Source organism: Bos grunniens, chromosome 25 (assembly GCF_055505025.1).
Source record: "Bos grunniens cultivar Pamir isolate PY7600 chromosome 25, Bosgru_T2T1.0, whole genome shotgun sequence".
Lineage (NCBI taxonomy): Eukaryota > Metazoa > Chordata > Mammalia > Artiodactyla > Bovidae > Bos > Bos grunniens.
Window position 1 is genome coordinate 29,248,421 of NC_141189.1, and position 26,617 is coordinate 29,275,037.

At 41.9% G+C, this 26,617-nt stretch overlaps 1 protein-coding gene across 17 annotated transcripts in view; it reads left to right on the top strand.

Annotated features, from left to right (window-relative positions):
- The window catches only part of PARN (poly(A)-specific ribonuclease), a 179,435-nt gene that overhangs the window by 9,972 nt on the left and 142,846 nt on the right, over positions 1-26,617 (top strand). For 16 of the 17 annotated variants that reach the window (XR_015154689.1, XR_015154690.1, XM_086375670.1 and 13 more), the window contains 8 exons: positions 1,094-1,154; positions 9,753-9,918; positions 11,076-11,141; positions 12,215-12,253; positions 13,604-13,646; positions 14,772-14,852; positions 17,531-17,587; positions 23,682-23,759. Coding sequence is in view for 14 of the 17 variants with exons in the window: in XM_086375670.1 (XP_086231796.1) it covers positions 1,094-1,154; positions 9,753-9,918; positions 11,076-11,141; positions 12,215-12,253; positions 13,604-13,646; positions 14,772-14,852; positions 17,531-17,587; positions 23,682-23,759 (591 nt within the window). In the remaining 3 variants the exon portion in view is untranslated. Of the gene's footprint in view, positions 1-1,093; positions 1,155-9,752; positions 9,919-11,075; positions 11,142-12,214; positions 12,254-13,603; positions 13,647-14,771; positions 14,853-17,530; positions 17,588-23,681; positions 23,760-24,134; positions 24,253-26,617 lie in introns of those variants that run through there. The other variant, XM_086375681.1, reaches the window with a different exon arrangement.

Genomic DNA, 26,617 nt, shown 5'->3' on the forward strand with positions numbered 1-26,617 from the left:
AAACCAGCTTTTTCACTTTCTTCATTCACTTTCATCAGGAGGCTCTTTAGTTTACTCTTGCTGTTTCCTGTTTGACCACTTCTAATTTACCTTAATTCATGGCCCTAACAGTCCAGATTCCTATGCCATATTGCTCTTTACAGCATCAGACTTTACTTCCATCACCAGTCACATCTGCAGCTGGGCATTGTTTTCTCTTTGTCTCAGTCTCTTCATTCTTTCTGGAGTTATTTCTCTACTCCTCTTAAGTAGCATGTTGGACACCTACCAACCTGGGAATTTCATTTTTTCAGTGTCATATATCTTTCTCCCTTTTCATACTGCTCATGGGGTTCTCAAGGCAAGAAATTGGAGTGGTTTGCCATTCCCTTCTCCAGTGAAGAACTCTCCACCATGACCCTTGCGTCTTGGGTGGCCCTTTACAGCATGGCTCATAGTTTCATTGAGTTAGACAAGGCTGTCCTGACTTAAAACAAGAATAAAATTAGAGAAGCTCAGTGATGTTTTCCACTCTTCAGTCAGTTGAGTAAGGACTTTGTGAAATTTTTCCCATTCTTGTGTATTGTTACTTGATATTTTTGCTACCTTTACTTTTATATTTTGACTTTGAAATATGTGTTTAATAAGTCTCTTTACTGGGAATTTTTCTGTATTATGATGTTGAATGTAAAGAACATCCAATTAAGATTTTGGGCTTCTAGAATCTAAGTTGAAGTGAATATTGATACCTTATAATTTGCACATTTGTTCCCTTAAACTTGAACCTGGGGTGAGATAATAGAAATACATTTAACTTTTATTCAGGAGTTTCCTCCTGTTGGGAGAATATAAGTTCACCAAGTAAAATTTTCTTAAATGTTGGGTAACAAAGGATATTTCTCTCATAAACTATAGGAGAGAAGCCCAGATAGTTGAAGTGAATGAATGGACAGTTCAGCAGCCGTGGAGTAGAAACCCCTTGTCCTCTGACCCGTGGCATGCTGCCCCCTTGCCTGGTTGCCTTCATTTACTCCCCAGAGTTATTTCTCTGCTTCTGTTCACACACCTGCCATGAACATCACTGAAATGCATGTTCTATTTACTCTTGTTTCAGAGCTCAAGCATTGACTTTCTAGCAAGCCAAGGATTTGATTTTAATAAAGTTTTTCGCAACGGTAAGATTACATGTGACCTCTCTTCAGAGCTTGTAAATCTGGATTCGGTTGAGAATTATCTTTCTGTGCGTACTATCTGAGACAGAGTCTCGGATTTCCATTCCAGCCTATGCAGCCATTAAAGTTTTTATTGTGCCCCACTATTGAAGGCCTGGTCAAGCATGAATGGCACAGGAGAGGAGCTGCTGCCTCATTTAGCTCTAATGAGGCCTCTTGAGTCCCCAGATTCATTGAGTGGAGCTTGTGCTGTTACTGGTATGACTCAGTCGTCTGGCAGACTCCCTGTGGGGTATGTGTCTCTGTTATCTTTCACTGAGACAAGTGCTGCAGTGTCGCATTTTCAAAAACAGCCATGTTTCAGTAACACTGTGATGGTCTTTGGAGGAAAAAATTCAGTTCTGACGGCTAACTTGCTGGTGTGATGTGCTGACCAGCAACCTGGCGGGGTGGGGAGACCAAGTCCTAGTCCTTATCCCCAGCATAGGGCACGATCCCTCAGAGAGGTGATTGTTAAATATTTAATTAATGAACCCTGGATGTTCAAGCACGTCAGAGTGGCTTTTTTTCCTCCATTCATTTATTTCCTGGAAAGTGCCTGGGAAAGCCTCTAAGCCTGTCTTGGTCCCAGCAGTATTAAATGCCTGCTGCTCTAAGGTCAGTAACTACTTTTCACTTAATTATTCTTGTAAACTATGTTCTTTCCCATGGTGGATGTGTTACTGAGTGAGGTAGGGAAGGAGATATTTCTCAGCAAAGGTTCTAGAACATAGACTTCAACTACAATCTCTCTCCCTCAGCATGATCTCCTTGTAGGGTCTTTAGGACCATGTCATGTTGTTTGTTAATTGCTTCAGTGGTGCTGCGTCTTCATATCTACTGATGATTTTGATTTTTGGAAATGCTAAAAAAATTTTGAATCCAAACTGCTTAACCTGGTGGGTAAACCCACTGGATAACACAATTTGGGTATAACAAAGTAATTTTATTTCCTGTGGCTCATGCTTGACTCTGAAAGCCACTATAAAATACAAAGTCCACATGTAATTAGAGCACTATGATGGAATGTGTGCAGTTTTTTTTTTGGTGCACTGTGTGGCATGTGGGATCTTAGTTCCCTGACCAGGGATCGAACTTGTGCCCCCTGCATTGGAAGCATGGAGTCTTAACCACTGGACCATCTGGGAAGTCTTATCGCAGAAATGTTTTGAAGGAACTGCTTTAACCAGATTCCTATGAATGTGTTTTCCAGCCTGAGGATTTTATTTTCATAGAAGGAGAGAAACAGCTAAATAGGAGGATGCTTCATTTTCTAGTTTTGTACTCAGACCTTGGAGTATTTTAGTCACAACTCCATCAGGGCTCCCAGGCCATCTGTTATTACTGAGGCTCTTATCCCTGTGCTTTAAATCTGACCCAGACCTTCACTTCTCTTCCTTATTAAATCTTTCCACTCTAGGGTTTGTGCATGCCAGAACCTTTCTTTCTGGCAGTCTCCTTGGAAGTACCTCTGACTTCCTTGTCTGAAGTGAAACCAGGTGACTGCGGTCACCATTCTCCCAAGCACAGATGGTTTCAGCTCTGCTTGTGCAGCCGGGCAGTAGGCCCGCCACCTTCAGTCCATCTGAGTTCTTCACAGGAGCCACGGCTCTTACCAGGGCTGTGTAACCAGCTCCGCCGTCCCCCTTCTGCTGACGTCCTGGGCATGGCCTTCACCAGAAGCCTAGACTTTGGCTCATCTTGCTCTCTATTCCTATCTCTCTCCTCCTGTCAGATGACTCCAGCATCCACACAGAGCACCTGCAAAAGCTCTGTCACGTCTGGTCCCGGGTGGTCAGCAGTCCTCGCTTCTGCCTCCCCTTAGCTGTCCACTCCTTTAGTGGCATCATGGGTCTTATCAGCGGGCACTGTGCCCGCCTCCATCATTTCTCCTTGACAGCGCCTCCTCTCGTCCTTCACATCCACTTGGCTACCTCATTTCAGCAGTTGGTTGATCTCCGTTGCTTTCTCACTGTCAGTTACCTTCTACTCTCTGGTCTAGACTTCTCTCCTTGTCCACCTGGTCCATTATTATCCTTTCTTCTTCCCCTTGCTCCTCTCCACATATTGAACTCGTCTAGCTAAGTCCTAGGGACGGGGGAGCCTGGTGGGCTGCTGTCTATGGGGTCGCACAGAGTCGGACATGACTGAAGCGACTTAGCAGCAGCAGTAGGTAAGTCCCAGCCTTAGTTGGTTCTGATCGTTCACTTTCTTTCTTCCTGAGCATCTGCGTATTATAGTAGAATGGGACATACCTGAGCTCATTTGTCGCTTTAAATTTATGAGCACTAGCATCAAGTAAGGACTCCATCATGCTCAGAAATCCTGCTTTTCTGACTTAGAAATTCCCTTTCCGACTTTCTACAATATCAGTATTTTTACCATCTCTCTCCGGGCCTCCCTCTCAGCTGCTGGTCATGCCTCAATGAAAATAGAAGCCAGCAGGCAAGAGCCAGTTTGTGTTCTTACCACCAGACCCACAGGTCTTCCCGCCGAGCCTGGGCCCGGCCTTTTCACAGGTGTCTTTAGAAGGCTAGTCCCTCCCTCTGTGTCAGGCACTGGCTCTTCAGGTTTGCCCTTCTGTCTGCTGGATATTTTCCCTTCTCTGCTGATCATACCATCAACCTTTGTAAACATTCTTTTATTGCAGAGCTCCTTAATCTAGTCCATGGGCCGCTTTCCTGCCATAGATAGAGTTCCAGAGTCTGTGAATCTGGGGAAGGCGGTGAGGAGTTGACATCTATATTTTGTCTAACCTTTAACTGAATTTGTTCATTTCTTCTGTTAGGAATGTAGGTAACAACCCAGCCACATTAGCAGTAGCAGGAAGTTTGTCCTCAAGTGAAATCCTAGGTATCTTCAAATGGCATTTTCATTTTGGTAGATATCTTGAATATTGTTTGCCCTCATCAGTACTTTGAAATTATCATAGTTATTTCACCTGCCATTAGGTCTTTAAAAAAATTTATGTATTTAATTTACTTATTTGGCTGCACCACATCTTAGTGCAGCACTTGGACTCTTCGATCTTCATTGCAGCATGTGAACTCAGCTATGGCATGCCAGATCTAGTTCCCTGACTAAGGGTTGAACCCGGGCCCCCTGCATTGGGAGCACAGAGCCTTAGGACCGGTGGGGAAGTCCCTGCCGTTAGGTCTTCTTAATTTCATATGTTGACCAGGAAGCTGGTATCTTATATTACTATATCATAGATATAAAAAAAAGTTCTTGGTAACTATTTCAGTATAACTACTTTTCTTTATAATCTTGTGTATTTTATTTTATGCATTGGAAAACATCATTTTGAGGAAGGGCCTGTAGATTTCACCCGACCACCAAAGGAATAGGTGGCACGTGAAGATGAATCACGCCTGTGGGAATATCTCTATCTCAGAATAACTCTAAGCAAAGCAAACCCATCCTCCTCACTTGACTCCACATCCCCAGCGTCCCTTCTGGCCTGTGATGCTCCCACTCGAAGGAAGGCATCTTGAATGGGGTGTTTGCTCTCGCTGTTCCCGACTTTTCCCCTCTGGTTTTCTCTTCACCCGCCAGAGCCGGTCTGCTGTCCTCAGCCCTCCTTGGACTTGAGGTTGGGTCATATGCCAGGATCTCACACCTTGTGGATCCTTTTTTGTCCTCACTCCGCCTGTGGCGGAATTTGACCGGGCCGATGTTGCACCCTTCTCCCCTGACGCTCTCCCCTGGCTTTCAGACTCTTCGTTCTGTGCTTTTCCTCCTGCCTCCCTCTGGACTCCTCCGCATTCTGACTGACTCTTTTTCGTCTCACCTGGCTTCAATGTTAGTCTCATACATTCCATGGTTTCATTTACTTTTTATTATTAAATTCTTATTTTGAAATAATCTCAGGCTTTATAAATGTTGCCAAAATACCTACCTGCCTTCCAGTTTCCTGAATGTTGGCATTATACTGTTTGCCTTGTTGTCCTTTCTCGAATTACATGCGTGTGTATAATTTTTCCCCCCAAACCATTTTCGAGTAAGTTCCAGACATAACGTTTCTTTATTCTTAACTACTTCAATGTGCATTTTCCTAAAAACAAGTACCTTCTTTTATACAGGACAGTAATCCAAATTAGGAAATGGATGTTGCTTCAGTACTGTTACCTCATTTACAAACCTAATGTATATAAGTTTTGCTACTTAGATTAAAAGAGAAAAACAACTACTCCCCATCCAGATTCAGTCTGGGCTCACATGCTACACTTAAGCTGTTGTATCTCTCTGCTCTTTTACAATCCAGAACAATTTCTCAGTCTGTCTTTGATTTCAGTACCTTGACAATATTTTGTAGCGGAGGCTAGTTTGTGGCATGCCCCTCAATTGGGACTTTTTTGATGTTTCCTCAGCCAAGTCTACAGGCATCCATTTGTCTCGGGCAGAGATACTGCAGATGTGTGCTGCTCAGTACATCATATCAGGAGAATGTGGCACCAGTGAGCCGAGTTACCGATGATTATAGCTTTTCTTTTTACTTTTAGCAAAACACACGTACATCATCTGTTAACCATTTCTAAGTATACAGTTGGCTGGTATTAAGTACATGCATATTGTTGTGCAGCTTTTGGTGTTTGTAATGTTGATCAGACTTCTTCAATTAGGAGTAACAGGCAAATTTGGCCTTGGAATACGGAATGAAGCAGGGCAAAGACTAATAGAGTTTTGCCAAGAAAATGCACTAGTCATAACAAACACCCTCTTCCAACAACACAAGAGAAGACTCTATACATGGACATCACCAGATGGTCAACACCGAAATCAGATTGATTATATTCTTTGCAGCCAAAGATGGAGAAGCTCTATACAGTCAGCAGAAACAAGACCAGGAGCTCACTGTGGCTCAGACCATGAACTCCTTATTGCCAAATTCAGACTGAAATTGAAGAAAGTAGGGAAAACCACTAGACCATTCAGGTATGACCTAAATCAAATCCCCTATGATTATACAGTGGAAGTGAGAAATAGATTTAAGGGCCTAGATCTGATAGATAGAGTGCCTGATGAACTATGGAATGAGGTTCGTGACATTGTACAGGAGACAGGGATCAAGACCATTCCCATAGAAAAGAAATGCAAAAAAGCAAAATGGCTGTCTGGGGAGGCCTTACAAATAGCTGTGAAAAGAAGAGAAGCGAAAAGCAAAGGAGAAAAGGAAAGATATAAGCATCTGAATGCGGAGTTCCAAAGAATAGCAAGAAGAGATAAGAAAGCCTTCTTCAGCGATCAATGCAAAGAAATACAGGAAATCAACAGAATGGGAAAGACTAGGGATCTCTTCAAGAAAATCAGAGATACCAAAGGAACATTTCATGCAAAGATGGGCTCGATAAAGGACAGAAATGGTATGGACCTAACAGAAGCAGAAGATATTAAGAAGAGATGGCAAGAATACACAGAAGAACTGTACAAAAAAGATCTTCATGACCCAGATAATCACGATGGTGTGATCACTGACCTAGAGCCAGACATCCTGGAATGTGAAGTCAAGTGGGCCTTAGAAAGCATCACTACGAACAAAGCTAGTGGAGGTGATGGAATTCCAGTGGAGCTATTCCAAATCCTGAAAGATGATGCTGTGAAAGTGCTACACTCAATATGCCAGAAGATTTGGAAAACTCAGCAGTAGCCACAGGACTGGAAAAGGTCAGTTTTCATTCCAATCCCAAAGAAAGGCAATGCGAAAGAATGCTCAAAGTACTTCACAATTGCACTCATCTCACACGCTAGTAAAATAATGCTCAAAATTCTCCAAGCCAGGCTTCAGCAATATGTGAACCGTGAACTTCCTGATGTTCAAGCTGGTTTTAGAAAAGGCAGAGGAACCAGAGATCAAATTGCCAACATCCACTGGATCATGGAAAAAGCAAGAGAGTTCCAGAAAAGCATCTATTTCTGCTTTATTGACTATGCCAAAGCCTTTGACTGTGTGGATCACAATAACCTGTGGAAACTTCTGAGAGAGATGGGAATACCAGACCACCTGATCTACCTCTTGAGAAATTTGTATGCAGGTCAGGAAGCAACAGTTAGAACTGGACATGGAACAACAGACTGGTTCCAAATAGGAAAAGGAGTTCGTCAAGGCTGTATATTGTCACCCTGTTTATTTAACTTGTATGTGGAGTACATCATGAGAAATGCTGGGCTGGGAGAAACACAAGCTGGAATCAAGATTGCTGGGAGAAATATCAATAACTTCAGATGTGCAAATGACACCACCCTTATGGCAGAAAGTGAAGAAGAACTCAAAAGCCTCTTGATGAAAGTGAAAGTGGAGAGTGAAAAAGTTGGCTTAAAGCTCAACATTCAGAAAACGAAGATCATGGCATCTGGTCCCATCACTTCATGGGAAATAGATGGGGAAACAGTGGAAACAGTGTCAGAGTTTATTTTTCTGGGCTCCAAAATACTGCAGATGGTGACTGCAGCCATGAAATTAAAAGACGCTTACTCCTTGGAAGGAAAGTTATGACCAACCTAGATAGCATATTCAAAAGCAGAGACATTACTTTGCCAACAAAGGTTCATCTAGTCAAGGCTATGGTTTTTCCTGTGGTCATGTATGGATGTGAGAGTTGGACTGTGAAGAAGGCTGAGCACCGAAGAATTGATGCTTTTGAACTGTGGTGTTGGAGAAGACTCTTGAGAGTCCCTTGGACTGCAAGGAGATCCAACCAGTCCATTCTGAAGGAGATCAGCCCTGGGATTTCTTTGGAAGGAATGATGTTAAAGCTGAAACTCCAGTACTTTGGCCACCTCATGCGAAGAGTTGACTCATTGGAAAAGACTCTGATGCAGACTCTGAGAGTCCCTTGGACTGCAAGGAGATCCAACCAGTCCATTCTAAAGGAGATCAGTCCTGGGTGTTCTTTGGAAGGACTGTTGCTAAAGCTGAAACTCCAATACTTTGGCCACCTCATGCGAAGAGTTGACTCATTGGAAAAGACTCTGATGCTGGGAGGGATTGGGGGTAGGAGGAGAAGGGGACAACAGAGGATGAGATGGCTGGATGGCATCACTGACTTGATGGACGTGAGTCTGAGTGAACTCCGGGAGTTGGTGATGGACAGGGAGTCCTGGCGTGCTGCGATTCATGGGGTTGCAAAGAGTCGGACACGACTGAGCGACTGATCTAATCTGATGAGTCTTGCTTGAGACAATTATTGTTGCTGACAAATGATGATTTTTCTAACTTCATCATTTGTTCCACAGTTCGTTAACTGTCCCATGACTTGTAATGCCCCCTTTCATCCTGATGACACCCAAATTTGTATCTCAATACCTTTCTCCTGAACTTTAGGCTTTTATTTGTAGCTCTTCACTTATATGTATATCCCTAGATGATTTAATATATCCAGGAGGTAGCTTTTGGCTTTATTGGGACAACCATGTCCATTTATTTACCCACTGTGTATGGCTGTTTTCATGTTAGAAAGATGTTGACATCTCATGTTGCCACAGAGATCTCCATATGGCCCATAAGCCTAAAATGTTTATTGTTTGTCCCTTTAAGGACAGGTGTACTGATCTCTGATCTAAGCGGTTATCTCCTGCCTGGACAACCACAGTGGACAGTTCCTTCTGGCTGACCTCCCTACTTCAATTCTCATAGGAGTCCAGATGGTCTTTTAAAAACATGGAGCAGGGCTTCCGTGGTGTTCTAGTGGTTAAGAATCCGTCTTGCAATGCACATGGGTTTGATCCCTGGTCCAGGGAGATTCCGTATGCAGTAGGGCAGCTAGCGGGCACCTCACAACTACTGAACCTGAGTGAGCTCTAGAGCCTGTGTGCGCTGCAGCTAGAGAGTAGCCCCTGCTGTCCACCACTGGGGAGAGCCCGTGTGCAGCAGCGAAGACCCAGTGCAGCCAAAAATGAATAAATAAATATTTTTTAAAAAGCACATGAAAATATGGAGCAGATAATGTGATTATTGTGCTTAAAACCTTCCAATAGTATCCTGTTGTTCCTAGAATAAGTAAATTCTTACTGTGGCTGCTAAGGGCCCGTGTAATCTTGCCCCATTCTGTCCAGCCTGACATTACTCCGTTTTCCTGCTTACAGCTTCCTTCTTCTGGAACTGTTTGTGGAACAGTCCAAGCGTTTCTGTCCTTTAGGCATTTATGCCTGTTCCCTGCCTGAAATACCCTTCCCCCAGCTCTTGCATGTCTGATCCATGCTCACCTTTTGGGTCCTCCTGCCCGGTGGCCTTCTCTGGTTGTCCTAAGGTGTTCCCTTCACTAGCGAGCAGGATGCATCCCCCTTGTTCATCATTAGCTCAGTGGTGCCTGGTACAGTGCCTGGCACAGTGTGCATGCCAAGTCACAGCCTGTTGAGAGATGAATGAATGAACAAGCACGTGGAATGAAGAAAATAGACATACATGTTTCAAAATCACTTGCTTTTTCCATTGGATTTTTTTTTTTTTTGAGCTGTAGTCAAATATGGTCTTTCCCGAGTCTTTTAGTCTCTGTGGTTTGTTACAAAATTTTTTATGATAAACAGTGACCTCTGTTAATGCACACTTTTAAAAATTCTGTTCAGGAATTCCGTACTTAAACCAGGAAGAAGAAAGACAGTTAAGAGAGCAGTATGATGAAAAGCGTTCACAGTCCAATGGTGCAGGTGCTCTGTCCTACACGTCTCCCAACACTTCAAAGTGTCCTGTGACAATTCCTGACGATCAGAAGAAGTTTATTGACCAAGTGGTGTAAGTTCTAAACTGAAACCAGAGGTGCGGTGAGACGTGTGTCTTGGGGCAGGATTGATGCCTGTATCTCAGGCTTGTGCTACACACAGAAGTGTGATGTGAGGGTAGGATTTAATTGTGGCATACCTGAGTTTGTGTTACATGTTGTTGTTCAATCGCTAAGCTGTGTCTGTCTCTTTGCGACCCCATGGACTGCAGCATGCCAGGCTTTTCTGTCCTTCACTGTCTCCCAAAGTTAGCTCTAACTCATGTCCATTGAGTTGGTGATGCCATCCAACCATCTACTGTCAGTTGTAAATTGAGCTCTGTGTACTGTGCGCAGAATTGCAATGTGTCACCAGGCCAGAGACTGCCTTGGCAAGTGCGCAGACCTCTTGTGTGGACCACAGGCCTGACAGCCACTGTTCCCCCGAAAGCAGAGGCCCATCCAGATATTGCAACATATCCATGTTTGTTTTTCTGTTGTGGTGAAGTTTCTGACAAGCACATGTGCCACAGGAGGAGCATCTGGTTTTGCTCAGTTAGTTATCAGTATAGCTACTGACTCATTGGAAAAGACCCTGATGTTGGGAAAGATTGAAGGCAGAAGGATAAGAGGGTGACAGAGGATGAGATGGTGGAATGGCATTACTGATTCAGTGGACATGAACTTGGGCAAACTCTGAGAGATGGTGAGGGAGAGGGAGGCCTGGAGTGCTGCAGTCCATGTTGTCGAGAAGAGTTGGACATGACTTGGTGACTGAACAACAAAACTACTGTACTAGGAAAGTAAAAATGTAAATCACTTGTATCGATGAATTCTTGAGAAGTTGTCACTAACTTATTAATAACAATGACAAATTCAGGCTGGGGAACACATGTACACCCACAGCAGATTCAAGTCAGTGTATGGCAAAACCAATACAATATTGTAAAGTAAAATAAATAAACAGAAAAAAAAATACCAGAGAGAGGAAGAAGATGTAAAAAAAAAATAAACAACAATGACAACAAGAATTTGCCAAAGTAAAGTATTTTAAGCTTTACTGAACTAAAAATTTATGATTTGGCAAATTTACATTGTCATACGCTATTGCTTTTGAGTATGATGGTTCTGTTGATTGACAACTTCATTCTTTAATGATCCTGATGGTCATGTTTTTATTCTAATTCTTCAGAGAGAAAATAGAAGATTTATTACAAAGTGAAGAAAACAAGAACTTGGATTTAGAGCCATGTACTGGGTCAGTTGCCTTGAATATTTTCACTTGTTCTTTTTCGGGAAAGGTAGATGATTTCTGGCATGTGCTCTCTTTGGTCTCTTAAAAACATTCATAAATAGTCTTTTTATTATAGGTATGTTCCCAGGATTTCAGCACTAACTTTAGCATTAACGCAGTGGGGACCATGGTATATTGAGACTGAATGAGTGCTTTGTCCTGTCCCGGAGGGAAGAAAACTGTTGTGTAATTTTGCTTTAAGTCATGCTCAAGGGTGGTGTAACTATTGTAGCCTTGATGTGTGCTTCATACAGAAAGGCTTCGGAAGAGCAGAGTCCATTGTTAGGCTATTTCTGTCCTTTTCATTTCTCTCTGCAGTAAAAAGCATCGGTGTTTCAAAGAGTCAGTAACTGAAACAGCCTGCTTTCCTTCCTTTTACTTTGTGACTAGCTTCACAGAAGTGTTAATGCATCTGTCTACTTAAAATTCTCTTCATACAACCACAGGAGGTAATATTTTGGTTGGATAAGGACTTCTGCCTCTTCTATAAAGGCAGTATAATAATAGCAGTGATGAAGAGCATTTTCAATTCATTAATTCTCTTGGAGAAGAGAATGGCTACTTCAGTATTCTGGCCTGGAGAATTCCATGGACTGTTCCATGGGGTTGCAAAGAGTTGGACATGACTGAGCGACTTTCACTTTTATGTTCAATTCATTAATTAGACTGTGTGGTGACATAGTTGTGGCACACGGGCTTCTCTGGTTGCAGCTTGAGTGCATCTCTCTAGTTGTGGCGTGTGGGCTGAATTGCCCCTCGGCATATAGGATCTTACTTCCCTGACTAGGGATCAAACCCGAGTCCTCTCCATTGGAAAGTGGACCACCAGGGAAGTCCCAGTAAAGAGCATTTTGATGAAGAAAAGTGGTGAGGAATCCTCCCACCTCAAGCATCCTCTCTGTTCTCTTTTGCATGTTAACTGTCACTTCTAATGAAGCCTCTTTTAAAACTGATACGGTCTTTCCCAATCAGTGCTTGGTCAGTTTGAATTTTCCTTCAATGATCACAAATTAATACCTTTTCACTTGTTTTCGTAGGTTCCAAAGAAAACTGATATATCAGACTTTGAGCTGGAAGTAAGTGTTTATATTATACATGAGGGTTCTGTGAGGGACCCAGAATTAAAAAATTAAATGCAGTTTTTTAGCCTTTATTTCATTTTTGATGTTCTGCTGGTTTTGGTGACTTGACCATACCATGTTCTTGGGCAGTGCTTCATTTTATTACTGTTTCCCCCCAGTTTCTTAGGTTAAATACCTGCTTAATTTATTTGCTGTTGCTTCTTGGTAGCTGCTGTAAAGGCTTTACAGTTTTCTTTTAATGATCAACTTGGCGAATCCTAAATTGTAGTATTGTTTTTGTTCTTTGAAGGTATATGATAAAGATTTGGCTTTAAGACCTGGGAAATACTCAGGTGAATGCTCTTTGTTTTTCTTTTTTGAAACAGGATAATTTTTATTTAGATTCTTGTCATTTAAGTTAACTTTTTAATTTATGCAGCTTAAAATATTTAATTATATTAGGCTGCCTTCTTTACTATACTTTAGTAGCATTGTACACAGAATTTTTAATTTCATACTTTTGCTGTTTATAAGAAATATTGAAATAAATTAGATTAAATGAAAGGCAAATGCTTTTTCTAAAGCAGGGATTAGACCATGGGTGGGTTTCAGGATGCCTGTGAATCTCCTGAAATAATATCCAAAATTTTGTATGTGTTTTTTTCTGGAGGTATTTCCATTAGTTTAATTATATTTTCAAGTGAATCTCTTAACTTAGCAGCTGAATGTCAGGATTGGACAGATGGATATTTGCACTTGACTTTGGGGTTTTTGTTCTTTCGTTAGAATCTGCCAGTGGCATGTACACTGGGAATTTACTTTGACCAGACTAGGAAAAGGGCCATTATTATTTGATCAGGCTCCTTTCCTCTCATGTTATCCTTGCAACACACTCCCCATGGGTTCCAGATCCCTCTCCTTGGCAGATGCCAGCTACTGTGCAGCTTACCACAGAGCTACTCATCTCAAACCTCCCCTGTGTGCCCCAGACCATCCAAAGAGACCTTCAAAATTCTTCACTTAGGAAGTAAGCATTGTGACATTTAGAAGCAAGATTCGACTGTGGGGTAATGTGTTGACTGTATTATATGATGCCTGACATTTCAGAAACTGCCTAAGTCCTAAAAACTTAATTTGAAATCAGATACATTGCTGTATTCTAAAAGCAGAGATAGGGAAACATTTGGAAACTGAAATATTATGGAATAGGCTTACTCTACAGTCTTCCTTGTAGTAATATTTATTGCATACTTAATAAAACTGATGTAATGAAATTATAGCTATAAAGTTGTTTTAAAAGTCCTTTAGGGTCTTAGCTGTCATTAGCTCGTCTACTGATAGTCATGTTTTCTTTCTTTTCTTTAGGTATCCCAAAGGCATTCATGTTGAGACTTTAGAAACCGAAAAGGTAACCCCAAGGCTTATCCAGGGCCAACATTAAATGCATTGAACCAGTGCCACAATATTCAAGTACAAAGTGCAATCAGATCAAGAAGTTGAAAGTCAGAGTTGGCTCCCATACGTATGATCTGGGTGACATTGGACAAGTCATTTCTCCGCTGCCAGCCTCAGTTTCCTCACTTGTAAATCCTTGCATGAGCGTGGTAATGATGAGCTCCACTGTCTCACAGCAAAGTAGTAGATGGAACTGAATTTTGTAAACTTGAGAGCATGCAAATGTTAGTACACGTTCTCATCATCATGGAAAGCTGATATGCATGGTACTCATGTAGTAATTTCTTCTTGTTACATGGGCCACTAAAATTGGGTTTTAGAATCTGGGGCATCAGCAGTCTGTCATCATGTATTCCCGGAGAGCAGTGATAGAACCGAAATGGGTAGTGGTGGGCTGATGGTGGGTTCCTTTGACAGAACTATAGAATTTTAGAATTTAGTTCTTGTTCTTAAGTGAGATGTCTAATTACATAAGAGATTGCATAAATTAAATCTTGCTAGAAGATAAGTCTCAAACTTTGACACAGGAGATTTTGTGGTGTTTGATTGATCCAGAATGCAGTGTGAGAAAGAAGATGCTAGTTATCTGACAGGTTACTGGAAAATCCAGGATTTTTCTTTTATGTTAATGAGAAATGATATAGAAATTTAAAAAATTGAGGTATGGTTGACTTATCAGTATTAGTTTTAGGTATATAATATGATTCAAATTTATATGGGTTACATAGAATTTTTATTTCAAAACCAACTACTTTGAAATCCGTGTTCAAATGCAACATCTTAGTGTCCATTATGAAGTGTCTTACTGACACAGTCTCTTGATATTTATAATTGACTCTGTTGGGGTGAATTAATAAATCATAGGAAAATGTCGTGGAAACAAGGAAATGAATTCTAGTTTGTAAAGCAACAACTCAACTTTTGGTGGCATTTCAAGATACTTTGAATGTGTTTAGCCCCTGAAAGACTGTGCACTGATAAAAATTATAACTTCTAATGGTGGCAGAACCTGAATTTCAGAGGGTGAGGAGGGTCAGGTAGCTTCCAGAAAATTGTATATCTTCTTTATGTCTTTTAGAAAGAGCGATATATTGTTATCAGCAAAGTAGATGAAGAAGAACGCAAAAGAAGAGAGCAACAGAAACATGCTAAGGAACAGGTGATTGAACTACACTCATTTCCTTTGGGTGAGAAATGGCAACAGAATTGTAGATCCTATGTTGGATTCAATTTAGTGACTCATTTTCTCCCGTATAAGAATTGAATTCATAGTAAAACCTGAAAGAGAGTGAGGGAAATCTAAGAGTAGGTATTTAGACGTAGCCAGCAAAGTGAGGGTGGCATTGCGATGGACCGTCTTCACCTCCATGAAGCCATCTCAGAGCAAGAGTTAGTGGTTAGCATTCAGACTTCGTGTCACTGAGCGTCTCGGCCTATTAAGTGGTCTCCCTGTGGCTAAATTCAGGCCCGGTTACCTAGTTTTCCTAAAACAAAGTTGAGACGATATGGGCCTACAGATGCATGCTCATAGTTATGTTGGAACCTCACTTTGGTTGTCCTCTGGAGAATGGATTCTAGCAGGAAGACCAGTTAAGCTGAAGAATAACCGGCTAAGAGACGCTGGTGGCCTTAAACAGGAGAAAGTGAAGTGGAAATGTTAAGCGGTCTTTCGTGTCCAACTCTTTGCGACCTGATGGACTATAGCCCGCCAGGCTCCTCTGTCCATGGAATTCCTCAGGCAAGAATACTGGAGTGGGTTGCCATGCTGTCCTCCAGAGGGGCTTAGCTTTGGGAATAGGTTTTTTTTTTCTTTTAAAAAAATTATTCTATTAAAAAATTTAATTCTGGGAAAGTATGTAACATGAAATTTACCATCTTTGCCAGTTTGAAGTGTTCAATTCTGTACTGTTAAACACATTCACATTGTCCTACAACCATTACCACCATCCGTCTCCAGACTGTTTTTATCCTGCAAAATTGAAACACTATACCCATTAACTAATAACTTCCTATTCCTCCCGTCCCCCAGCCTCTGGTACCCACTGTTCTACTTTCTGTCTATGAATTTGACTCCTCTCAATGCCTCACAAAAGTGGAATCAGATAGTATTTGTCTTTCTGTTACTGGCTTCGTTCATTTAACATAATGGCACTTTGGGTTCATCTTTATTGTAGCATGTGTCACAATTTCCTTTCTTTTTAAAGTCTGAATAATATTCTATATACCACATTATGTTTGTCCATTTATCTTTTGATGGACACTTATGTTGCTTCTGTCTTTTGGTTCTTGTGACTAATGCTGCTCTGAACACGGGTGTCAAGGACTCTCTTGAGTCCTTGCTTTCAATTCTTTGGGGCGTATACCCAGGAGTGGAATTGCTGTATCATACAGTAATTCTGTTTTTAATATTTTGAGGGACTACTGTGCTATTTCCCACGTGACTGTACCACTTTACATTCCCACCAACAAAGTACAAGTGTTCCACTTTCTCCACAAAACCATCAGTGCTTTTTAGACTCAAGAGTAATTTAAGGAAGTGAACAATTTCAGTGAGGGTGAAATGGGAGAGCAGGGGACTTGCAGGTTTCTGGGAATTAAACTGGACCTGGTGAATTTTTTTTTATTTAAATTTTTGGCCATGCCACACAGCGTGCAGGATCTTAGTTCCCTGACCAGAAATAGAACCCATGCTCATTGCAATGGAAGCACAGTCTTAATGCCTGCACCAGGGACATCCCAGGAGAAGAGTCATTAAGTAATTTAGCTGTAAAGAGACAAGGAGAAGGAGAGTGGTTCCCTAGAGCTTAGAGTTAAGGAAAGGATTTCAAGATAGGAAAGAAATTGAGTCTATTTAAGCACCATCATGAAGAAAACAGGAGGGAAGAAGTTGAGTGGCAGTGTCTCAGTGTGGTGCTATACAAATTTTATAAAAATGCATTTGACCAGGAAAAAAGAAGGTGGCGCGGGTGGGGGGCGGGCGGTGCTTCCCTCTTGGCTCAGTTGGTAAATAATCCTCCTATAGTGCAGGAGACCTGGGTTTGATCCTTGGGTTGGGAAGATCCCCTGGAGAAGAGAATGACAACCCACTCCAGGATTCTTGCCTGGAGAATCCCATGGACAGAGGAGCCTGGTGGGCTACAGTTCATGGGGTCAAAAAGAGTCTGACATGACTGAGCAACTAAGCACTCAGGAAAAAAAAAATCAGAGAATTCTTGATTTAACAGTTGGTCTGAGTGGTCCTCCTCGGAATGGAATGCAGTATTAATTTGGCCAGCAGGTGGCAGCTTTTAAAAGTCCCTGTTTCTAGGGCAACTTCTTGTTTAGTCCTTAAGTTGTATCGGATTCTGCAACCCTGTGGACTATAGCCCACCAGATTCCTTTGTCCATGGGATTACCCAGGCAAGAATACTGGAATGGATTGCCATTTCTTCCTCTAGGGGATCTTTCTGACCCAGGGATTGAACCCATTTCTCTTGCATTGGCAGATGGATTCTTTACCGCTGAGCCACCATGGAAGCCCTCAAGGCAGCTTGAGGGATGTGGAGATTTCAACAGTTGATTGGAAGTGATGGGTATACCCTAGCACTGTTAGCTTAGTAACTAATGAATAGTTTGCCACTTGCTCATCCCTCTCTCAGAAACAGAAAAATGGTACATGCAGAAATCATTTCCAACGCAGTTGTTTGGGGGTGATGGACTCAAAACATGGGAAACAAAAGTTATCTAACTGGATATAAAATTTCAGCCTCTGGTTTTTTTTTTGCCTAGATTTTAACTTATTCAAACAAGGAACATATATATTTCAATAGTTGGTTTTTTGTTTTGTTTTTAAATTAGGAAGAACTGAATGATGCTGTGGGATTTTCTAGAGTCATTCATGCCATTGCTAATTCGGTGAGTGAAACAAACTTTGTAATTAATTTCCTGAACATAACATTTACTGTGAAATGCCACGTTATTGCAAATCCATCATCTGGTCACATTGATATTAGAATGTTTTCCTGGTCTGGAAGGAGAAGTTAGAACTTCATAAAGATAGCTTGTTGTCATAATGCGCTCAGTGTGACATTATAATTGCTGAATTACATCCAAACCATTTTTTTAGAAAGCATTTCTGTTAAAACGCAGAAGAGGATTATACTGTGATGGCCTTATGTGGCTCCATGAAACTGATATTTATTCTCAAAACCAACAAGTAGCAGAATAGCAAACTAAAGAAGATGAGGAGAAATAATCCAGTTTTTGAAACCTTGTATTCCTTCATTAAAAGAAATCTAGAGGATAAAAATAATTGTGTTGAATTCCTCCGCTTAACTGAATCTTGTATCTTTGTTTTTTAAATAATTTTATTTATTTATTTAGGCTGTGCTGGGTCTTTGTTGCCATGAGGGCTCTTCTCTAGTTTTGGCGAATAGGGGCTCCTCTTTAGTTGCAGTGCGCAGGCTTCTCATTGCGGTGGCTTCTCTATGGAGCGTGGGCTCAGTAGCTGCGTCTCCTGGGCTCTAGAGCACAGGTTTAATGGTTGTGGTGCATGGGCTTCATTGCTCCCCAGCATGTGGAATCTTCCCGGGCCAGGGATTGAACCTGTGTCTCCTGTATTGGCAGCTAGATTCTTTACCACTACCTCTGAGAATCCCTGAATGTTACATTTTAATAACATTAGATACATTTAAAAAATGTTTCAACTGTTTATGTAAATGTGCTGGAGGGTTCTGTGATAGATATAGTAGATATTTTCCCTCCTTTCTTACATCCTTTAAGAAAAGAAGCACGCCCATCCTGCAAAGAGAAGCTGGGTCTTGCTGCTGGTTGTTCTGTTGAGTTACCCATCCAAGTCACACTGCTTGCCTGATGCTAAACTTCCTGGAGTCTGAGACCTCCTTGTCCTTGAGTAGCTGGCCTAAGGAGAAGGCATGGTCTCCCTCGAGGAGTCGTCTTGTCCCTTAGATGCTGAGCTCTGCATCGGGGAAGCTTGAAGGTGGTGCTCCAGGAGTCCATGGTTGTCTCAACAGCAGGTGTAGCCTTGTCAAACAGGAGCACTTTCGGGGAGGCAGTCACTGTCCCCAGCAAGGGGTAAACAGAACTTAGACCTTGAGAGAGAGAAGGGCTGGCTTCTTAGGAGCTCTTTCTCTCAAGTAAATGATGTTACCGAAACAGAATAGAACCAGGGATGAGCCTGGAGAAAAACAAAGGTGTGGGTCTCTTGAGAAGTAGCTAAAAAGCTAGTTTAAAACTCAACATTTCAAAAACTAAGATCATGGCATCTGGTCCCATCACTTCATGGCAAATAGATGGGGAAACAATGGAAACAATGACAGACTATTTTCTTGGGCTCCAGAATCACTGCAGGTGGTGACTGCAGCCATGAAATTAAAAGACACTTGCTCCTTGGAAGAAATGCTGTGACAAACCTAGATAGCGTATTAAAAAGCGGAGACATCACTTTGCCAACAAAGATCCATATAGTCAAAGTTATGGTTTTTCCAGTAGTCATGGATGTGAGAGTTGGATCGTAAAAAAGGCTGAGCACTGAAGAATTGATGCTTTTGAATTGTGGTGTTGGAGAAGACTCTTGAGAGTCCCTTGGACTGCAAGGAAATCAAAGCAGTCAGTCCTAAACTAAAGGAAGTCAGTCCTGAATATTCATTGGAAAGACTGATGCAGAAACTGAAGCGCCAAAACTTGGGCCACCTGATGCAAAGAGCCGACTTATTGGAAAAGACCCTGATGCTGGGAAAGATTTAAGGCAGAAGGAGAAGAGGGTGACAGAGGATGAGATGGTCAGATGGCATCACTGATTCAATGGACAATAACTTGGGTAAACTCCGTGAGATGGTGAGGGACAGGGAGGCCTGATGTGCTGCAGTCCAAAGAGTCGGGACGCGACTGATCAACAGCAACAAGATTGCATGTATCCAGAGAAGCAGAGAGGGCTTCCCTGGTGGCTCAGTGGTAAAGAATCTGCCTGTAATGCAAGAGACTTGGGTTTGATCCCTGGATTAGAAAGATCTCTTAGAGAAGGAAATGTCAACCCACTCCCGTATTCTTGCCTGGTATATTCCATGGACAGAGGAGCTTACTGGGCTACAGTCTGTGAGGTCACAGAGAGTTGGACTTGACTGAGAGACACACACATACAGAAGCAGAGGGGAGTTTCTGGTCGTGTTTGCTTACATTATACACACTTAACCAGCCGTCTTCAGAGCAGTGGTGGATTGATTGAAGCTATCCCTGAGACAGATGTGGGGCAGCAGTTGGCTTTGAACTCCCATAACCAGCATGATGGTTTAGGGGGCTTTTCCAAGATGGGGGCATTTATTTACCTTGTACAAACAATTCAGATCCCTTAGCCAGCTGTGCCTCTATTTATTTTTCCTTTCTGTGGTCCCTCTTCAGCAGAGTGATTCATAGCATGTTGTGGGCCATCCGTAGTGCACATCACGGAGCATACCGTGATAAAAATTTAGCCCTGTTTATTAGTGATCCTGACTTTTAAAATTTAAGTCATGTACTTCACAACTACGAACATAGTTGAGCTCTGTATAGCCAGTGAACAAGTAAACACTCTATGTTAGACCAGGTTCTTTCCCTGTCACTCTTAGTAACGAATCTGTTTTCTCTAGTTTTAAAAAAATTTGTATTAATTTTTCACCCACAGAAAAGTTGCAAAACTGGTACAGGATTTCTATACACCCGTCACCTAGCGACACCTAATGTTACTATCTTGTATAACCATACAGTTGCAGAACCATGAAATTAGCATTGGTACAATATTATGAGCTAACTTGAATTTAACCTGTTTTCCTCTAAGTCCTTTTCCTGTTCATGGTTCTGTCTAGGATCCCACGTTGCGTTTACTTGTTATCTCTCCGTGGTCTTCTGCAGCCTGTAGTTTACTTTGTCTCTTATAACCTTGGTGTTTTTAAAGACTGTTGATTGTAACCGTGTCAGGTGTCCCTTAGTTTGGATTTGTTTGATCTTTTCTCACGTTGGATTGAAGACACAGTTTGGACAGGCATGCCACAGAAATGATGATTCATGACATTGACCCCCATCCCTCAGTTCAGGTGGTGTCTGCTGGGTTTATGCACTGTAGAGTTACTGTTTTCCCTTTTGTAGTTAATAAATATATTGGAGATATTTGGAGGTGCTGAAAATCCTGTTTTTTCTCGAGCTTTTGCCAGTGACACAGCATCTGTCAGTGGCTCTTGCCTGCAGCCATCATTACTGTGGTATTCTAGTGGCAATTTGTGTTTCCCTCTTTCTTTCTCCTTTTGTTTCTGGAAATCTTTTAGAAGAGCTGCCCCTGCTCCCCTTCTGTTAATTCTTTTTTTTTTTTGGACTCAGAGAAATTTATTTCATTCTACATATCTTTAAACAATTTATTTATTTATTTGGCTACATCAGGTCTTAGTTGCAATGTGCAGGCTCTCTAGCTGTGCACAGGCTTAGTAGTTGGGGCTTGCGGGGTGAGTTGCTCCAAGGCACGTGGGATCTTAGTTCCCTGATTAGAGATCGAACTGACATCCCCTGCACTGGAAGATGGATTCTTAACCACTTGACCACCAGGGAAGTCCCCACTGTGTAGAGTTATTTCTTAATTTAAAAACATTATCTATTTATTTACTTTTGGCTCTGCTGAGTCTTCACTGCCATGTGTGGGCTTTAGTTGCAGTGGGGCAGGGGCTCCTTTTCTCTGGTTGCGGTGTGCAGGCTTCTCGGTGCAGTGGCTTCTCTTGTGGAGCATGGGCCCTAGAGCATGCAGGCTTCCGTTGCTGTGGCACAGGGCTAGTTGCCCCACAACCTGTGGGGTCTTCCTGGACCAGTGATTGAACCTTGTCCCCTGCATTGACAGGTGGATTCCTAACCACTGGACCATGAGGGAAGTCCCTCTACAGATTTTAATCTAGTGTTCTTATTTTGTTCTTATTTATTTTGTTGCTCGGATGGTATCACATGGGGCATTGGCGCTTCAGGCTGACTCCGCTGGAACAAGCCTCATCCTTTTCTGAGCACCTCCTTACTTTCTGATATCACAAGATATTCTGCACTTATCTTGTATTTTCCCTTCCTCAGCTCTAGAATCAAGGACTTCCCCAAGGAGCCCTGGTTCCTTTTAGAAACCAAGTTCTGGTGCTGGGCTCCTGCTGTGGTGTTACTACTTCTAGTTCCCCTCCCTGCACAGAGCTAAGAATGATACATGTGTAACCATGCATGTATACACATGTTGCTATTTCCCTGTCTGACTTAAATACACAGAGCTAAGAATGATACATGAGTGTAACCATGCATGTATACACACTGTGATATTTCTCTGTCTGACTTAAATGCACAGAGCTAAGAATGATACATGTGTAACCATGCACATATATGCATGTTGATATTTCTGTGTCTGACTTATATGCATATTATAAAAAATGAATTTATACTGATATATGACAGATTCTAGTCCAATACCACAGGGTTTACTTTTAACCTACTCTCTTTTCTTATTTGTAACTTTCTTCCCTCCAACACTGGGAATTGCAGTTCTTGTTATCTGCTGTGTTGATGTTAGTTCTGTTCTTCCCAACCTCTTTCAGTATGGTCAAGGGCTTCATTTATAATACAGTTAGGTTTATCTTTTAGGGTTTCCATTTTGGGTTCCTTCCTTCTCTGTGGTTTCAATCAGTACTTGGTATCTTAGCATTGCATAGATATTCAGAATGGCCCACACACTGAGCTGAGAGGATAGCTCGTCTGTTGGATTTGGGAGCTTTTTGTATAGAATTATTTATTTCAGAGAATTATGTTTAGCTTTGTGAGTCAAGGAGTATTGCTCTGAAGGTCCACTGGGATGTAGCAAAAAGCTCTGGGTGCTTTATGTTAAAAATGCTGTCACCTGGCTAGCTAAATCTAAGTTGATGTTCCATTTTTTGCAGTTTTTTATCAAAATGGACTAATTTATTGCATATATATTGTACCTCATTGGTTGAAGAGCAGTAAATTTCATTGGAAACAATATTTTAGAACAAGCCCTGTGGAATTTGACATACATGATGAAGGAAATGAAAACTCGTTCTACTTAATAAAGTTTGTTATACACTTTCTAGCATTGTTATGAGTGTGTCTTTTGAAAATAAGTGAGTTGTTTTGAAGAAAACATTTCTGATATTCGGAGTTTGTTCACAAATTATTTGACAGTTCAAGGTATCTAGCATTTTTCAGTTACTTTTTTGAGCTCTTTAATAAAAATTTTACTACTTTTGATTCTTGTGTTAATAAAATTGTACTACTTCTGATTCTTTTGGGTAGAAGATGAATAAAAATCAGAGAAAAAGATCAATGAAATCAAAGTCATTTGGAGCTTTTACTTTGCATTCTGGATTTTACACCAGAAGAGGAGTGAAGCCAGCCCAAATTTATTTGCATATCTTTATACATTTTTTTTCCCCTTAGTGTCAAAAAGCAAGTTTAGTACAAAATCCTCATGGAACCAAGCCATACATTTCAAGATACTTAGCATTTTCTGTTAGTTTTTTGAGCTCTTCAATAAAAAGCCCTGATACAATTTTGCACCAAGGAGTCTTTCTTTTCTTTTTTTTTATTTTTATTTTTTTAAATTTTATTTTATTTTTAAACTTTACAATATTGTATTAGTTTTGCCAAATATCGAAATGAATCCGCCACAGGTATACCTGTGTTCCCCATCCTGAACCCTCCTCCCTCCTCCCTCCCCATACCCTTCCTCTGGGTCGTCCCAGTGCACCAGCCCCAAGCATCCAGTATCGTGCATCAAACCTGGACTGGCGACTCGTTTCATACATGATATTATACATGTTTCAATGCCATTCTCCCAAATCTTCCCACCCTCTCCCTCTCCCACAGAGTCCATAAGACTGATCTATACATCAGTGTCTCTTTTGCTGTCTCGTACACAGGGTTATTGTTACCATCTTTCTAAATTCCATATATACAAGGAGTCTTTCTTAACCTTGGCTTTTTTCAGGGGAAGCTTGTCATTGGACACAACATGCTCTTGGATGTCATGCACACGGTTCATCAGTTCTACTGCCCTCTGCCTGCGGTGAGTGTCTTGTCAGCCTGTGTTAAGAATTCCCGTCTTCAGTACTGAGAAAGTGTTCTCTGTGGGGTTCCGTTCCCTTGTCCGCAACTGTCCCAGAGGGACAGTCTCCTGCATTTGGTTGAATGTTTTTGAAGAGATTTTAAAGGATCTTCGGATGGCTGCCGTTGCTGGAGAGAGGTTAAACATTTGTTTCGTCTTGATGCCGGAGGTTTGATTGCTCAGTTAGTGCTGAGCAGGGGTTGCTGAGCCGCACATGTGGTCTTCAGGTCTGATACTGCCAACATGAGCCATAGCAGGGCATTGAAGTGGTGGTGGCTGGGGTCGGGGGGTGGGCGGGGGTAGGGGATGGGGCTAGAGGTCTGTAGACTGGATCAGGTTGTGTAAACGTCTTGGTTCCCTCTTGCGAGGCTGCTTCCCTTAGATTCTTTGTGGACCTTGGTGTTTTGGACTCTGGGAGCCATGCTGTCTCCGTGCACCAAAGCACGAGCTCCAGGTAAAGGGCTGCTCTCTGTCTCCTCCTCTTCGCTCCCTGACTGCCTGGGGCCTCATCTCTCTGCTGCTCATCACTGCAGTGTCTCTCCTTCATTTTCTCCCCATATTTTCTGTCCTTTAGTGATCTCACCCACCTTCTAGGACTTCAGCTGGAAGACACTGACATCTTCCTCTCCAGCTGGGATCTCCCCTCAGATCCAGGTCACAGTTTATGCTGACCCCACACGTCTCTACCTGGGTAGCTTTCAGGATGAGTGGGGTTTAAAATTCATGTGTCGCAAATAGGGTGTGCAACTTAACGTAACCTTTCTCTCCTTCTGTCTCCAAACCCATTCTTTCTCCTGATTGCTTTACTGTAAATGATGCCCAGTCACCAACATGGTTTTTAACATCTGTTTTGGCTCTTCCTCTGTCCCCCAGATCTGGCCAGTTACAAAATCCTGGCAGTTTTGTCTCCAGGCTGTCTCTCACATCTGGATTCTTTGCATTTCAAGTAGCAAGTAGCCTTATTCCTCATCTGAAGTTAACAAACTCCAGGCAGGATTCCCTGCCTCACTTTAACCTTCAGCTCATCCTTTAAACAGAGGTTGGCAAAAAAGGGTCAGATAGTAAAGTATTTGGGGCTTCCCAGGCTGAATAGTCTTTGTCAGGACTCTCAACACTGTCTTTGTCACCTGAAAACTGCTGTAGAGTGCAGTGCGTCAACAAACGGATATGACTTTGCCCCAGAAAAATTTTATTTAAAAATAGGTGATAGGCCAGATTTGGCCCGTGGCTGTGGTTTTCCAGCCTCTGTTTTAAACTATTATACCACCAGATTTTTTTTTTAATTGGAAGATAATTGCTTTTCAATATTGTGTTGGTTTCTGCCGTACAACAACTCGAATCAGCTATAATTATATATATATATATCCCCTCCCTCTTGAGCCTGTCTTCCCTACCCTGAACCCCATCCCTCGAGGTCATCACAGAGCACCGGGCTGGGCTCCCTGTGTTATAGAGCAGCTTCCCGCTAGCTAGCTATTTTACACGTGGTAGTGTGTATATGTCAGTGCTACTCAATTCGTCTTACCCTCTCCTTCCCCCTTCCTGTCCGCAAGTCTATTTTCTACGGCTTTGTCTGCATATACCACCAGACTTACCTTTTTTTTGGTTTGTTTATTTATTATTTTTTTAAATTTAAATTTATTTATTTTAATTGGAGGCTGATGGCCTCTGGATTGGATAATACCTACTTTAGAGTTCAGTGTCATGTATACATCTGCAAAGCCTCAGTTACTTCACGTTTCTCACAATGCATCGTTCCTTCAGCATCTTGATTACTTTTCTTTGGAAAATTCCAACTGTTGGGAAGCCTGTTCCTATCTCTGCAGCCTTAAGATTGTCCTTACTTTTCATAAAAACTGCATCACCCTCAGGGACTCAAAGGCATCATAGTTGTGAGACTCAAACATGATGGGTGTGAATTTGCATTCTGTAAATCTAAAGAGCTAATGTTAATTTCAGATCCGTCACTCCTTATTGACTGAATAGTAGTAGCCTCTCTCACGGCCTTTTGACCTTCAGAACAGTGAAGTTATCTGTAAGGAAAAGTGTATTTAATGCTGTGTTTATAGGTGTTTTAAACAGCAAACAGAGCTTGGCTTGTAAGAGGCATTAAATACTGATTTAACAAATCAGTGTATTCTGACTGTGTCAGCTTTGTAATCTCCTGATGTATGGCTCTGTCCACATCACTGACCCTGAGTTAAATTCTGAGTTAATCCCGTGTTCTTTGTTTTTCTATACAGTTGATTCTTTTTAGCCTGGCATTATCAAGCCTTCTGTGATCTGGCCCAACCTTCTTGTGTAGTCTGGACCCGTTTTTGTCCTTCTTCCCAGCCAGACTGGCTCACTTTTTCTCCCCCTAGAAAACGTTGTGTGCTTCTGCATGTCTGTAGTTTTTGGTATATGAAATCCTTCAACTTGAATTTCCTCTGGCTTTTCTGAGTGTTTGCTATTATGGCTTTACCCATCTTACCCAGGCCCAGTGTATGCCTCTTTGGGTGTACGCCTTTCCCTTGCCTGCTGCCTTGCCCAAGAGTGAGCTTTCCTTTCTCTGAACTGCCAGGGAACCATGCACCTCTTCTGTTGCATAATTTTTGCCTTTACATCTTACTCTGCTTTTCTCTCTAAGTGATTCCCTCCTTGGACAAGGAGTGTGACCTTTTTATTGTCTGTGTCTAAATGCCTAGCATAGTGCTTTGTATGTAAGGACTTCATAAATGTTATCTTGCATGTAGCTGGTTTTCAATCAGATTCTACTGGAAAGAGCATATGATTTATTGCAAAGTAGAAGGTGGGTTAGGGTAAGTGGTCTTATCCTT